At 34.5% G+C, this 16,625-nt stretch overlaps 2 protein-coding genes across 2 annotated transcripts; one reads left to right on the top strand and one right to left on the bottom strand.

Moving 5' to 3' along the window:
- Positions 1-468: 468 nt before the first annotated feature.
- On the bottom strand, positions 469-9,544 carry LOC125051640 (signal recognition particle receptor subunit alpha homolog). The gene is made up of 10 exons (XM_047652126.1): positions 9,324-9,544; positions 8,951-9,203; positions 8,613-8,729; positions 7,561-7,690; positions 6,046-6,193; positions 5,421-5,547; positions 4,470-4,612; positions 3,597-3,752; positions 1,994-2,201; positions 469-1,035 (listed from the first exon to the last, which is right to left on the bottom strand). The coding sequence occupies exons 1-10, from the start codon at positions 9,438-9,440 to the stop codon at positions 605-607; spliced, it is 1,830 nt and encodes a 609-aa protein (XP_047508082.1). The 5' UTR covers positions 9,441-9,544; the 3' UTR covers positions 469-604.
- Positions 9,545-10,053: 509 nt separating this feature from the next.
- Positions 10,054-13,674, top strand: LOC125051637 (26S proteasome non-ATPase regulatory subunit 1). The gene is made up of 2 exons (XM_047652116.1): positions 10,054-10,691; positions 11,077-13,674. Exons 1-2 carry the CDS (start codon positions 10,172-10,174, stop codon positions 13,551-13,553), a joined length of 2,997 nt encoding a protein of 998 aa, XP_047508072.1. The 5' UTR covers positions 10,054-10,171; the 3' UTR covers positions 13,554-13,674.
- Positions 13,675-16,625: the final 2,951 nt, after the last annotated feature.

Below are 16,625 nucleotides of genomic sequence, written 5' to 3'. Positions count from 1 at the left end.
ATAAGTGATGTCCGCCACCCATGGACACTCACATTGAAAGAAAGCTCGTAAGAGCGTTGCCGGCCTTTTAATAATTGGTACGCTAGTGAAGGACCCTAAGTATTAAAAACCTTTAAACGAAACAAGGTTTTAATTACAAGATGAAAAATCCCAACTGAAAAACTACCAACCAGATCGTCATAGTCGTAGAATAATGACGGATCTGACAAATAGTAAACTTTACAGGGCAGCCATTTCATAATAATATAATCATGTTAGTTTTTTGTCATAACTTTTTTAATTCATATTCTGTAATTATGAAAATTGCCATACAAGCAAACAAAAGGGTATCTTTTGAAACTAAATAAATATAATAACATTAAATTACACAGTTTTCTAGAAAAATCAATGAGCGTCTATCAAATCCGTCACTTTACCGACTGATAAATTTGAAATTTAAAACACATGTTTTTTTTTTAAATTAGCCGTAATATTTAGTTAAAGTATCAAATATGATAAAAAGTGGATTTTGGATTATTTTCAAAACCGACATTGTTCTACGATCATGACGAGATATCAACTAAAAATACTTAATCTACCAAAACCCCAGAAACCGGTCCCAAATCTACTTCATCAACGCGTGCACAACAGCAGTCGCGTTCAAAGCCTTCAAGTCTGTGTACGTCTGCCCCGTGCCAACGAACACTATCGGCTGTCCCGTGATATACGTCATAGAGATGGCAGCACCAACTTTATCGTCAATCGTATCGAATTTAGTCAAAACAATCCCATCAATCACGTGCGGGTTAACTGACGAACTGTAGTCGGCCAACGCTTGGTTAAATTTAACCAGCTGATCGACCGCCTCATTCCCAACAAGTGCCTCGCCAACGAATAGAACCAAATCGGGCTGGTTGACTTTAATGAGTTTGGCTAGAGCGCGCATGAGCGGCTCGTTGTCCTGCATACGACCAGCTGTGTCGATTAGAACCACGTCAATTTTGGCGTCTGCCGCGTACTTTATTGCCTCAGCGGCGATTCCAGCTGCGTCTTTGCCTGAAATTTAAGAATCAGTATCGCTCCAGCTTTTGTTACAAATTTATATATTTAGTACTTTTATTGTTTACTTTCAATCACAGGAAGGTCCCAGGTTCGATTCGCAGCGAAATTTCGTGTTAGTCGGGTTAAAAGACAAATCATGCTTTATATCAATAAATCAAATGCACATTAAAACTTTAAATAGTGAAATGCGTATTCCCCTATGTTTTGAACAGAATTTAGACACAAAATGATTGTAGTTGCAGAGTGATATTAAGTTGTGTATTTTTCTGAAAACCCCCAGACTAGAATTAAAAAAACCCAGAAATAACGCAATTTAAACTTCTTTAAAATTTCCTAACAAAGAGTTCAAAGCATAAAATTAAGTAATAAATCTAAAAACAGCTACAATATTTAGATTAATTTGAACCTCAAAACATGAGAGTCCTATCCCGACATCACAACTGCTTTTTAATGTTTTTAAATAAAATTTTATACAGCATTCTAATGATGCATTAAAATCGGTAGGTTTTGAGTTCCTATTCAATCAAAATTCAGTCAATTTAAATTTCGCGCCTTAAAATGTCTTTAACTCATTTTATTATCTTTGTTCTCTCTAGTCTGTGGTATTACAGTTCTCTATACAGTGATTCAACTTAGGGGTTTTCCCTCCAAATTTTGGGGGAATCAAGATGTCCATGGGATTTTTGAGAGGGGGACATTTATATAGGAGAACTATTCTGTACTTTATTCAATAAGATGTTTTTTTTTTAAACGCCCCATTCTATATGTATTTAATACATATTTCCAATAACAACTCAAAGTGTACAAAAACTTTTAGGGGTTTTAATCGATATTTATGGGTAATTGAAGTTTAGGAGTTGGCAACACTGCCTCAACAAAATCATATTTCTCGAAGCTTCCATTATTTATAAAAACTTAAGTAAATCAAAATGAACACGTTCATTTAACTCACCATATCCCTTCTCATACAAATGGACCATGCATCTATCGTTATGAGCGCTCGGCGGGTGCAAGGCCAGCAGCCGCCTCATATGAGTCCGCAGTTGCTCAACAGCACCAGCTCGGAATGTATCACATGCGGCTATCAAAACCGATAGATCGTTTTCGATAAGCCAGAAGCAAATCTTTGCCAAATTCGTGGATTTACCCACGCCGTTCACCTAGAACCACAAATCAATTATAGCTATGCGAAATGCCGGCCGTAGGTTCGTATAGGCAGCGGCACGTAAAGGCCGATTTACATTATCTTAGTGTTTAGGAGAGTGCTTTAGTACAACTTAAAAGGCAAGTTCTTTAGCGTAGCGTTTACTAAAGCAAGTAGCGTTTACATGTTTCAACTAAAGTACTATCCTAAAGCACTCTCCTAAACACTAAGATAATGTAAATCGGCCTTAAGTCTAGCGCTGGCCGAAACGTGGAGGGGATTGCTGCGCATGTGTACTGTCGCGCGGGGGACAAAATGCGACTGGAGAGCCAATCGACGCTCTTCATTCCGCTAGCCCCCCTCAGGTACCTTATTTTTTACTTCTGCGCAATAACGGTCAGCGCTAGAGTTTCGTGCCGCTACTTGTAACATGGTGAAGTTTCATAATTCTGACTTTAATAAAAAGCATTTTATTCAAAAAGCAACTAATCAAAATCTGTAAACGCGATTTACCAAAATTCTGTCAGGCACAGAAGGCGAGTTTATTGCCAGTTCTTCTCTTCCGTTCTACGCCCTTGATTTAAGAACTGGCAGTAAATGTAAAATTAGAAGCATATCATTTTTTTTTTTGACGTTCATAAGTGTACATTGTGATACCTATATGAATAAATGATTTTGACTTTGATCACCTATTTGGCTCTTTAAAAAAAACATGATCATCAAACAGATACATATACATAGATTTGACGACTCATTGGTCTAGTGGTTAGTACCCCTGACTGCGAATCCCCGGCTGAGACGAACATCGATGTGATGAGCATTTGGTGTTGTGCTTAGGTCTTGGGTGTTTAAATATGTATTTATATGTCTATCTATCTATAATATGTATGTATATCTGTTGCCTAGTACCCATAACACAAGCTTCACAAGCTTAGCATGGGGCTCGGTTAATTGGTGTGAATTGTCTTTAAAAAAAAAAAGATACAGAAATCCAAAGCCAAGACCACGGGTTGATGCATTTGCCCCGTTGATATTTATTATTTCTTCTAAATTAGATATCTAAAAATGCTATAAGAAATGAATATATAATTTATAGTATAGGTAAATCATATATCATATTTATTTTTGTATTATTTAAACCTATGGGTTAATATGTGTCAACTCTGTGTTGCTTATCAAGTTTTCAAAAACTTACATGTTTTTGTGTTATTATTTTCGATATTTTATTTTCCAAATTTTATTTTTATATTAAATTTAAAAAAATAGTGCATCGGCTGTACTATTTAGCCACACTTCCAGGCAACCCTTATAACTGATAGTTCAAAAAATTTGGATCCAAAAAAATTAATAATCCATGTAAGGTATTTATTTTAAAATTGATTAATAAATTAATTTTCATTAAAATACTCACCCCACAGAAAGACATGACGTACGGGCTGCCCTGTTGCTTTGCGTGGAGGCAGTCCCGAAGGATGTCCACACGCCGCTTCGGAGACAATATTTGCATCAGGGACTCAGTTAGAGTCGCTTTTATTGTTTTAGCCACGCTGTCAAATGTCCCTAGAACCTGGAAATAACGATATACAACTATAGGTCGTTGGAACCCACCAAAGCATTATTTAATGGTAAGGTGTCAAAATCCAATACATTTTTAATACGGAGTGCAGACTTTATTTATAGAAGACAGGAGGCTTATCTGATGCCAATTGCCAAGTGATACCGCCGCCCATGGACATACAATGCCAAAGGTCGCGAGTGCGTTGCCGGTCTTTTAGGAATGGTACGCTCTTTTGACGGTCATAAGTTAGTGATAAGTCAAGTTTCTGAATCTTGGCATTTTTGAGACGTCTTGTCTGCATCTTACCTCTCACAGATAGAGGTATACCTGTCTAATTGGTTTAAAATAATTATGTATGATAAGCATAGATATATAGAGGAAACCGATCTGTCAACACAAATGTCAAACGTCAAAAAATAATATAACACAAATAGACAGAAGTCGTGTAACACAATTTGGCATTTATAATTATTAAGTCCCTATTTACGTATTTTTATTTTTATTTTTTTATTTAAGATTGTTTTTCTCCGGGAATCAAAGTATATTCTCAATGCTTTAACGGACCCAGAAAGTCGACGGCGTGTGTCAGGCACTGGAGGCTGATCACCTACTTGCCTATTAGATTTAAAAATGATCATGAAACAGATTCAGAAATCTGAGGCCCAGACCGAAAAAGATTGTAGGGCCAATTATTATATTTTGGTTTTTTAATTAATTATTAAATACCTTTCCATCAAGCTTGGTAGCCACAGAATCACACAACTTGTTGGCAATGTCCGCTGCAACGTTCTTCCCGATAAGGTGATCACGCATTTTGTCCAAAACTGGACGCATTGTTTCTTCATTGAGAGCTTTAGAGCCCACTAGACCTGGGTTTAATAAAACATCGGTACTCAGAACCATTAATAAATCAGTAGGCTGTTTATTTATTTATTTCTTGAGGTTGGTACTAAATTTAGTCTTTAAATTGTACATACTAAAATAATGTATAAATGTAAATAATATAAGGATCTTTAATTTCATCACCACAGATTAGGTAAGATTTAGCTTTTGACATAAAGATTACAGATGACAGCTTGCGTTGTCTTGTGGTGTGGTTCTCTGCACAGACTCTACAATAGGTCTTCCAATTTAAATCAGTCATTATTTATTATTAAACTGAGTTATAATTTTAATTAAATTTTTAGTTAATTTATATATTTCTGTTCGTATCATATGAGTTATTATATACGTACATACGATATAAGTCTATGGGTGTGATTATTGTCAATAAAATACATTTCTGTAATTTTATTAACAATAAGCTATTTGATAGGATTTTGAAAACCTTTTTAGATTATTCATTAGCAACCATAGAACCTACACAAATTGTTATTTTTAACTCTGGTAAGTATTTATCTTTAAAAATTCGAATCAAATATTCATAATTCCAATAACCAAACCTCAGCCTATTACAAAAGTAATGCGCAGTAAAAACGGATATACATAAATATTTTAAATATATAATGTTTTTATGTCTTTTATTAAAACATAAATTATGTTTTATTGTCATGAATATATTAATGGGTTTTAGGTGGATTAAGTTACTAAAGTACTTGTTTATATTTCATAATATTTAACTCAATTGCATCATATATTTTAAGAATATTATTACCCTTGACGATAATATTCACATACCCTTGAAGATGCTGAACATCCCACCGGTCTTCTTCGGGCTAGGTTTCCCTTGTTCTTCTTCTTCGGAGCTGGAATCATCAGATTCCACCTCCAGGTCACGGATAGCACCAGTCATTTGACCCACCAACTATAATAAAGTCGTTTAATCATTTCTACAAAATATGGACCCCTATAGTTAGTATAGAGGTGTTTATAATCAATTAATGTCATCGATTTTTTTTTTATTAATATGTCTTTGCAAGTATGTATCTAGTAAAATAAAAAGGAACTGAACTGAAAGGGATTTGAAATTGATTTCAAATCTATATATAATTAGAATGTTTTTTATTTTTATTATTTAGTTTTTGACATCCCATAAGTGTACAAGTTACTTAAATGAATAAAGCATTTCTATACAATTTTATGAGAAACATACGAAATCTCGATTAAAGTACAATTAATTAATAAAAAGAACGCAATCAATTTCATTTTTCTTAAGGTAAATTTAAGTGGCCAGTTATTTGGTGATAAAACTTTTTGACCCGCTCAACGTGTTAGAACTTTCACGTTTTTAGTTTCGTATTAATGCATAGTAAATAAAGGTAGGTATTATCTATTAATAGTGTTATATTTAGGACTATTATACCTGTGTGTCGGCAGAAACTTCAGCGTCACCCTCTTTGTCAGTGCTGAAGTCCAACGTAGGAAGGTCGCGGGAGTCACCACCCAGTTCCCAAACACGGGGCTTCTTGGTACGGTTCTCCACTACTGGTTTTGGGCTTTTAGGTGATTTTCTACAATAAAAAGAATCGGAAATTATATCAGTCCTTCTATCACGTTCTATTTGAGCCCAACGAGCTATGAAGAGGGTTACGCTCGGTGTTTCTCCACGATATCGACTTTAATAATAAAGAGATTAAACCAAAAGGGGCGTATTAGCTTAAACAGAAATGTGTGGGGTACATTACCCAAAGAACGGATTGCCGATGGGGCAAGGAATGGAGGCCGAGAACCAGTCGGCGAAGCATTGGACAGCCCACTAAGTAATAATAATAATAATCTATATTCATTTTCTTACAAAAACTTCCTTCATAAACAAGTGACAGTTATATATTATTATAAATAAATGTATTTCTTCTATTTAGGGAAAATGCTATTTTGTGTGAGACTGATACCTGCTAAAGGTAAGAGTACTTGTGTTACAGGTCATCAGGCCTCCACCACTTCGGAATGACAGAAAGTCCACTAAATGGACAAACATACTTACGAAATTTAAAAGAGCTCGGAAGCCTAAATAGATCATCTCTCTATCTCAAGCATCCAGGTGAAATTGGTTACCTTTTTTTAAATCATTGAATAAGACAGCCCAATAGCTAAAGCAAGTCACAAACAATATCCTACATACATACAAGAAATATGATTTAAGAAACAAATCTGAATTCAAGAGCCTGTAGCTTGTAGATTTATCAAGTTAATAATAGTAATTCTGATAGTATGTATGTTGCGTTGCGTCAGAACGAGTAGTTTGCGAAAACTAATAGTTGCACAGAGAGCCATAGAAAACGCCATGTTCCTTCGCGATTGTATTCGTAATGAAGTAATTAAAGAAGAGATGGTTGTAAACGATGAAGTCACTAATATAGCTAGCATGGACCTTGAATGGAGAACTTGGCAGAGCAAAACACCGCCTGGCTACCGACAAGGCAGATCCAAAATACAAAGCTGGCTACAATCAGGTCGATTTGGAGAAATATGGAGGAGGGCTACGTCCATAGATGGACCCAAAAGAATGGGGATTCAGAAACGAGATGGTGAACTATTTTTCTTTAAGCTAAAACTCAATCGTATTCCTCTAAATCGCCGTCGATATTAATGATCATGTTAACTTTACTTTAGTTTTCTCCTATTTTTATTGTATCGATTAATATTAACATTACTTTTATTTTACATTTTCACAATTGTTTCAACTAGAGATGTCTGGCAGAGATTGATTAAAAGGGATAAGGCCGCCCGTTTCATTCTGTAATTGATTTTAAGTTTTTATTTTATTTGGAATAAAATGTAAGTAAATAACTAGGGAAATCCAAGTATTTATACAAACAACATAGTTGTTAATTTGTTATATAATATATAATGCTATTGTTAATTTCCTTCTACTTACTTAACATCCTTTTTGCCTTTAGAAGCTAGTTTTTGCGCCAGCTTGGCTCGATTAGCCACAATGACGTCATCGTCATTATCAAACTCCTCCACTTTACCATTGGCTATGCTTTTATTTTCAACTATTTTTACTGTAAAACAAAAAAATATGAATTCAACATTTTGTAATCTATATAATAACAGTACTTTTATCTGAAATTAATTGAATAACAAATAAATTCTGATATAGTAAATTTTAAGCTTTAAAAACAGATTTTGTTACATTATCTAATGGTTTAAAGATTGTATTTCTCATAAAATACAAAGTTGCATTTACATGAAAAAACTTGAAGTAAAAAAACATTTTTTATGTATGTAAGGCCGAGTTCCTACTTACATAATTAATGGAAGCTGTTTTACCCTACTTTATTATCTAATATATAAAATTCTCGTGTCGCGGTGTTTGAAGTTAAGCTCCTCCGAAACGGCTTGACCAATTCTCATGAAATTTTGTGTGCATATTGGGTATGTCTGAGAATCGGACAGCATATATTTTTCATCCCCCTAAATTATTTTATTTTTTTATTTTTAAGATAATTTTAATAATTTTTTTTTAAATAAAGCCTTATTTTCACCCCTCTACGATCAACCCCTATTTTTTATCATAAATGATATACATCGCAAAACGACGTTTGCCAGGTCAGCTAGTATTAAGTGTATATCTTTGCAAGAAATTACGCCATGATTTTTTTTACATTCTATTAATAAATTTGAACAAATTTCCATGCCTTGCTTAGCAAAAAAAATTCCTTTGTCCACAAGGGCAATTTGCCCTAGTGCAGATTTGTGACTTAACTATGTCAAGAATTGCATGGACTTGACAATTGTCTTGCCTCTAAATTACATTTACTATTGTTGCTCTACAAATGTCAAAACAATATACAAAATGTCACAACTCATGCCACATTAAGTTATAGAAGTTATTGAAATCAAATGCTAATAGACCAAATTTTTGTATGAATGTACATTATTCTTCTATTATTATTCGTACTAGATTTTAATTCTTGTACAAACCTGTCTTCTTATTTTTTTCATCACCTTTCCTTTCAATCATTGACGCAACAGTTTTCTTAGATTTAAATGAGTCTTCAAAAGTCCTCATCTGTTTTGGTAGTTTTGCTTGTGACTTAGCTAAAATAGGTGTCAGAATTAATTAGAAGCTCTGTTTTTATTATTAAACGATGTGACTATATTATGGTATTATCCATTACTTTGAAGTAAAAATTATGCATCTGCGTCTACTTCATTACATATACATGTGATTTGCAACAAATTCAACATAATACACATAGGTGCACAAATATACAATAGGCTATATATATTGATAAGTAATGAAAGTTTAAATCACTTACCCCATTGTTCACATTGTCTGAGAACATTATCAAATGATGCTTTAAAATTAAAATCCGTAGCCAAGTGTCCACTTTGCAAGTCATTCTTGTATTTATCTCTGAACTCTAGGTGGATATCATTTAGGAACTTATCCACATATGATAGTTGTAGTATTTTCTGATAAGCGACTACAAAAACCAGCTCAAACTCATTATCCAGTTTGTACTGTAGTGTTAGTGAGTTATGATTATAAGAATTATTCCCCGAACGCTCCTGAAACATCAAGTGTATGATTAATAATCGAAAATAATTAACTTAAATAGATTAGTAGATGGCCTTCACCAAATACTATTAACGTAAGCAGGCTTCTTTGCGATCGGGTATTTTACTTACTTGTAAGATTACATTTCTTATTAAAGCGTTCACTGATGGTGAAAATATTTCGCTAGTACTTTGAAAACACCAAAGCACTATACCTCCTTTACTAAAAATGCTAAATAAATCTAACATTTTGTAATAATTAACTAAAAAATTGGTCTAACACAAAAGCAGCTGTTTCAACACAGACAAAATGTTTCAACTTTCAAGTTCCAACTTCCAACACACTCCTATTTGACAGTTCAAGTAGGTTAATTACAGTCAATTGACATTTCGTTCCTTAAGTGTTGACGTCACATAAATCGTGTGACGTGACAAATCTTTCAAGTTTCCTAAGCATCACAGTAAAAATATGTGATTAAACCTGTGGTTTTGAAATGGTCCTTGGGTGAAAACTGCTGAACTTAATTGAAAATAAATAATTGTATAGTGTTTATGTTATAGTAATTTTAGTAGACGATTGAATACATAAAATAAAATCTATTATCATCAATCAAAAAACGCAATCTACACACAATTAATAAGTGAAAATTAGAGCCTCTGCCAGGCCAAGAAATCTTACTGAAACAAAAGTAAGTAGACTAATAACACAGAACTTGTGGTTTAATGGATGTTTCAGTCCTCTTTGTCTGTTTTAGTCTTACCTTCAGTTTTACTTTATAAATTTTAGTCTTTTACGCGTATCATAATCTGTGATATTATCGTCTGTGGATACTGGATCTCAATAATTCTCATGAATTTGTCAAATCATCGTACATCGTATTTTGTGAAAATTTTGTGTTCGCTTGTCCTCTTGTGCATAGTGTATAAAACTAAAAGCTAGGTAGTAAGTTACAGCGAATAAGTTCGTAAAATATCTTAAAATGAACATCACATCAGCAGCGGGGATCATATCCCTGCTCGATGAACCGATGCATGAAGTAAAAGAATTTGCGCTGAAAAGATTGGACACCATTGTCGACGAATTCTGGCCTGAAATATCTGAATCAATTGAGAAGATTGAAATATTGCACGAGGATAAGGTTTTTTCCCAGCATCAGTTAGCAGCGCTTGTGGCTAGTAAAGTGTACTATCATTTAGGAGCGTTTGAAGACTCGCTTACGTATGCCCTAGGAGCTGGTGATCTTTTCGATGTTAACAGTAGGAACGAGTATGTAGATACAACGATTGCGAAAGCGATCGACTTCTATACCCAGAAGCGTAAATCGATTTTCATTGATAGTTCAACAGAGACGATAGATCCTAGATTGGAAGCCATTGTCAATCGTATGTTCCAGAGATGCTTAGATGATGGACAGTATAGACAAGCTCTGGGTTTGGCGCTCGAAACACGAAGAATGGATATATTTGAACAATCCATTATGAAATCTGATGATATACCAGGTAAGAGTCCTAATATTATAAGTTAATGTATAATTACAGAATGTATGTTTGAAGAAGGCATTATTTTAAAGGAAATAAATTATGTGCTTATTACAAAAATTGTAAACAATGTTACTGTGTAGTATTTGTATATCAATACTGAAAATTATTTACAGCCGTTATAGAGACCACATAAGCTATGGAAAGAATTGTTTATTTACTATAATAATTATATAGGACTAATAATTGTAAGACAGCCAAACTAATCTAATTGAGTTTGATGTTAAATTTAGAAATAGAGATTTTACTATTTGTTATAGCCAAAAACTATCTCTAATATATATATAGATTTCTTATTACTTAAAGTAAAGAAAATCTATAAATGATATTTCTTTTGTTATTTCAGGAATGCTACAGTATGCTTTTCAAGTGGCTATGAGCCTCCTTCAGAACCGGGGTTTCCGAAGCACAGTTCTTAGATCTTTAGTAGGACTTTACAGGGGCTTAAATATCCCTGACTATGTAAATATGTGCCAATGCCTAATCTTTTTAGAAGATCCTCTTTCTGTTGCTGAAATTCTGGACAAATTGACCCATGGCCCTCAAGAATCAGTTCTGATGGCATATCAAATTGCTTTTGACCTGTACGACTCAGCTACACAACAGTTTTTAGGAAGAGTACTGCAAGCTCTCAGAGTCACGGCCCCAATACCAAGTGCTCTTGGGGGAAAGCCACAACCTCAAGGTGGACCTTTTCCAGAATCATCCATGGAAGTAGACCAAACACCAGCAGAAGAATCAAAAAAACCAGAAAGAGATATAGAAAGCTTAAGTGATGAAGAAAAAGAGCATCAACAAAGGGTTGAAAAATTAATATCAATTTTAGGTGGTGAAGTATCTATAGGGCTACAATTACAGTTCTTAATTCGTTCCAATCATGCGGACATGCTGATACTAAAGAATACAAAAGATGCAATTAGAGTATCAATCTGTCACACAGCAACAGTAATTGCTAATGCATTTATGCATGCTGGAACTACAAGTGATCAGTTTTTAAGAGATAATTTGGAATGGCTTGCTAGAGCCACAAATTGGGCAAAATTAACAGTCACTGCGTCTCTTGGTGTGATTCATAGAGGCCACGAAGGTGAGTCATTAGCATTGATGCAGTCATATTTGCCAAAGGAGGCTGGACCCTCATCTGGGTATTCAGAGGGTGGTGGACTTTACGCTCTTGGTTTAATTCACGCTAATCATGGTGCCAATATCATTGACTACCTTTTAACCCAGTTAAAAGATGCGCAGAATGAAATGGTGCGTCATGGTGGATGTCTGGGACTAGGACTCGCTGCAATGGGTACTCATAGACAAGATGTATATGAACAACTTAAATTCAATTTATATCAAGATGATGCTGTAACTGGTGAGGCTGCTGGAATTGCTATGGGTATGGTGATGTTAGGGTCCAGGAATGCTGCAGCGATTGAAGATATGGTTGCTTATGCCCAAGAAACACAGCATGAGAAAATTTTAAGAGGTTTAGCTGTTGGCATTTCTTTTACCATGTACGGGCGCCTTGAGGAAGCTGATGCTCTTGTTCAACAGTTGTTACGTGACAAAGATCCCTTACTTCGCCGAGCTGGTTGTTATACTATAGCTACTGCTTACTGTGGTACAGGCAATAACGACTCTATTCGCACGTTGCTTCATGTTGCCGTGTCTGACGTAAACGATGATGTTCGTCGAGCTGCTGTCACAGCTCTTGGATTCCTATTGTTCCGTACACCAGAACAATGTCCATCAGTTGTGTCTCTGTTAGCTGAATCATACAATCCCCATGTCCGTTATGGAGCAGCTATGGCTTTGGGTATTGCTTGTGCCGGAACTGGTAATAGGGAGGCAATTGGTCTACTAGAGCCAATGGTGAAATTTGACCCTGTAAACTTTGTACGACAAGGAGCTCTTATTGCATCAGCCATGATTCTGATCCAACAGACTGAAGCTTTATGCCCTAAAGTAACCTACTTCCGTCAGCTTTATGCTCAAGTTATTAGTAATAAACATGAGGATGTCATGGCAAAGTTTGGAGCGATACTAGCTCAAGGTATTATAGATGCTGGTGGTAGAAATGTTACAGTTTCCCTACAGAACAGGACAGGCCATATGAACATGCTTGCAGTTGTAGGCATGCTTGTTTTTACTCAATATTGGTACTGGTTCCCATTGGCCCATTGCTTGTCCTTGGCATTTACTCCAACATGTCTCATCGCACTTAACTCTGATTTAAAAATGCCACTACTTGAGTTGAAGTCCAACGCCAAACCATCACTATATGCCTATCCTGCGCCATTAGAAGAAAAGAAACGTGAAGAGCGAGAAAGAGTTACTACTGCAGTACTGAGTATTGCAGCTGCTAGAGCGAGAAGACGCGCGCATGGTTCTGATGCATCTTCTAGCCTTACGTCATCATCAACATCCAAAATGGATGTAGATGAGGAGGAAAAGAAGCCATCCAAGTCCCCTAACCCTAACATTACAGTTCACGGAAAATCGGACAAAGAGCCATCGTCTTCGAAGGATACTAAGAAAGAAGATAAAGAAGGGGAAGAGAAAGAGACTAAGGAAAAAAAGGAACCTGAACCCAACTTTGAAATTCTTAGCAATCCAGCTCGAGTTGTGCGTCAACAACTCAAAGGAGTTTCTGTAGTCGATGGATCAGGCTTTACTCCCTTGAAAGACGTTACTATTGGTGGAATAGTAATGTTAAACCATACCGGTGATGGTGAGCAAGCCCTTGTTGAACCAGTTGCAGCCTTTGGTCCAAAAACTGAAGAAGAAAAGGAACCTGAGCCTCCGGAACCTTTTGAATACTTAGATGAATAATTCCTTGAATATCGAAGTTATAAAAACTAGATAAATGTATTATCAATGTACAATAATCATAAAAGTACACTAATTATTGAATTATAATTTCATTTGTGGAGAATAAATAACATTTAATTCATATTATTATTTTATTTTGTCTGCAAACATTAATTAATAACTAAGGGTAAGGTTCAAATTCGAGACTTAGCGCAAAGTCAACTATAGCTGTTATACTTATTGCTAATTCTAAGCTCTGCATATTGCACTAGGAAACACCGCCGTCGATTTTAACTCGAGATTATTGTTTTTAATTCTGTCTCTATTAAATAACTTATAATTAGAATAATTTTCATATATTTTTGGTAAGCATGTTTGCTTTTCATGGTTTCTTCCTTGAATGTGGGATGAGTTTGTTATGTAAAATTATATGAATTGGGATTTGGGAGTAAATATTTTAATTACTGAACTAGAAAATTTATTTTAGCAGTATAATATTTTTTTTTTAATGGCTTTTATTTGTGCCAAGTGGGCACAAGGTACTACGCCAGTGTCGTGTAGATAAAGGCACGAAGGAGATTGATCGGTGGAAATAATAATTAAAAAAAGTTGAAATTCGATTGTTAGTTTTAAGACAGAATAGACAACACAAATATGAGTAATAAAATTATTAAATACCTACTTTTTCCTATTTACGAATAATTTATATATATATTACACTTTAATTTTATTGCTTTCTATATATTTACAATATGGACTAAACACAAACAGTTAAAGGACGGGGGACTTTAGGGGGAAGAACGTCATAGAGAGGATAGGTTAGTTTGGGACAATTAAATAGAATGTGAGATACAGTGCCTTCATCCAAGCCACACTCAGAGATAGAGTGATCCATTGGCTAGATGAACACGGGTGCAAGCATGACCAAAACGCAGACGAGAGATTGTGGATGTAATCCAGCGATTTGAATTCCGATTGTGACAAAAGCAGGGTTGTCTTGGTACCTATGTTTTGTTGGATGGAAGCATAAAACTTGCCCTTAACCGATTTGGAGTCATTCCAAAATGTCTTCCAGGTTCTGTCCAGATATGTCTTTGCAAGAGCACAAAGATCCTGTGCTGAATATTTAAAAATGATCTAGAGAACCTGACTCAACAGCTGATTTGGCACATGAATCAGCAGTCTCGTTTCCAGGGATACCTGAGTGGCTAAGAATCCAAACTAGTATGATAGACAATCCTTTTTGATTACAAGAGAGCAGAGTTTATAGCTGTCTGTTGTATGTTATGGGAGTGTGCAAACAGGATTGCTTCCAATAGAGCAGTGGCCTCTCCTGTGAACACTGATGTCTCAGGAGGACATTTAAATTTCAGAATAATACTATACTAAGGAACCCAACAGGCAGCACCAACACAGCCAACTGTAGACAGCTTTGATGCGTCAGTGTAAATAAGAAGATGATTTGACCAATTTTGATTAATATAGCTTTGTAATTTGATGTTGGTATCTGGGGCTCCTTTGATAAGACCAAGGTCTATGATGATGGGAGGGTTGTATACCACGGTATAATATTACCTATGAACTTGATCACTACCAGTGTCAATTGTCAACCGTCGTTTTATTCGTAAACAGCTTACAGGCTACAGCCGTAGTGTGGTTCAAACTTCAAACTTTCAAATTTATATGTATAAATTACCATTTACCACAATTTGTAGAATAAATTATAAACCAAATAGTGAACGATTGTATAACGATAGTATACTTCTATTCGTAAAAGAGAAAGGCTAACATGTTAATTAATATTGGTAACGCCTTAAATATTAATTGGAACATCGATTATGGTGAACTGGCTTCTGACAAGGCCTTTGTCACAAATTTTGAGGGTCTTAAAACGAGCTTAATGGAGTTACAACAATTACTTGAAAATATTTTGCCGTTAAGAGCAAAGTATGATACGATGCCACTGCCATCTCAAATTGACATAGATTTAATAGTAACTATAACATTAAATACATTGTTTTGGATACAATTGAAGTTAAATGGTATGGATACTTCACAGCATCCAATAAAATATGAGCTGGTACGAGTTAAAATGGTCATGGAAGAATGGCAAGCAGTGAAAGACAGAGATAAAAGGCCAACAGTTGATATAGCTGTTGCAAAAAGGTTTATTAAAAGTGGCTTGTATGATCGCTACCAGGGTGCTGCACGTCCAGACCCTTCAGGGGAACCAGTTACCAAGAAAAATAAGCTTAATGACAACTGATCCGTGGCTATAAAAACTCTGTTAATCAATCTTGTCTTAAACAACAAAGCTTGTGAAATCTAAACAAATTTTAATGTATGTTCAAATAAATGATTATGAGAATAACCTTTATAATATTTTTATTTATATTAACTTCCCGATAAATATATTATATGACATATTAGTGTTGAAATTTAACAAAGCAAAATTTTTGAAAATGACAGTAAAATAATTTTTAACCACTAATTTAATTATATTCTAATAGAATGAAATAAAATAAAGTAAATAAGTAGGTTTAGTTAACATAGTAAGGGTCTGTTTAAGTTTGGTAAAGTTTAAAGTAACATGTTGAAATGAAATAAGAAACAGAGTTGATTCTTATGTCATTCTCTGAATTTTCTACAAACTTGATTAGCCGGCAAGTATGATAGGAATTGTTTTTAAACATTAAGTTGAATATTTAAAATATTACCATTACCGGAATTGTATTATTAAAGAAACAAATGAAATGAAGAATCAATTTCTATTTTTTTTTCAATTTTATTTAAGTATAAGATTTCATTAAATTTTAAGGCAGACTAATTTGTTGATAGTAGACTATTATTTAGCTTTAACTAATGTGTGTTTACTGCCAAGAATTGCATTTTGATCCAGGAAGATTTAAATTAATTACATAATTAATATAATCATTATATTATCCTATATACTTCATACTGTCAAATTATAGATCTTTATGCAGCATAGCATTTAAAATATGTGGCCAGGTATGCAAATTTGTATAAAATATAATAAGTTTGTATAAAGATTGAAAAAAATATATATAAATAAACAGATTTTTTAATAAAAAT

Source organism: Pieris napi, chromosome 8, assembly GCF_905475465.1.
Source record: "Pieris napi chromosome 8, ilPieNapi1.2, whole genome shotgun sequence".
Lineage (NCBI taxonomy): Eukaryota > Metazoa > Arthropoda > Insecta > Lepidoptera > Pieridae > Pieris > Pieris napi.
Note: the sequence above shows the minus strand (reverse complement) of the source record. Positions and strands in the feature narration are given on the sequence as shown.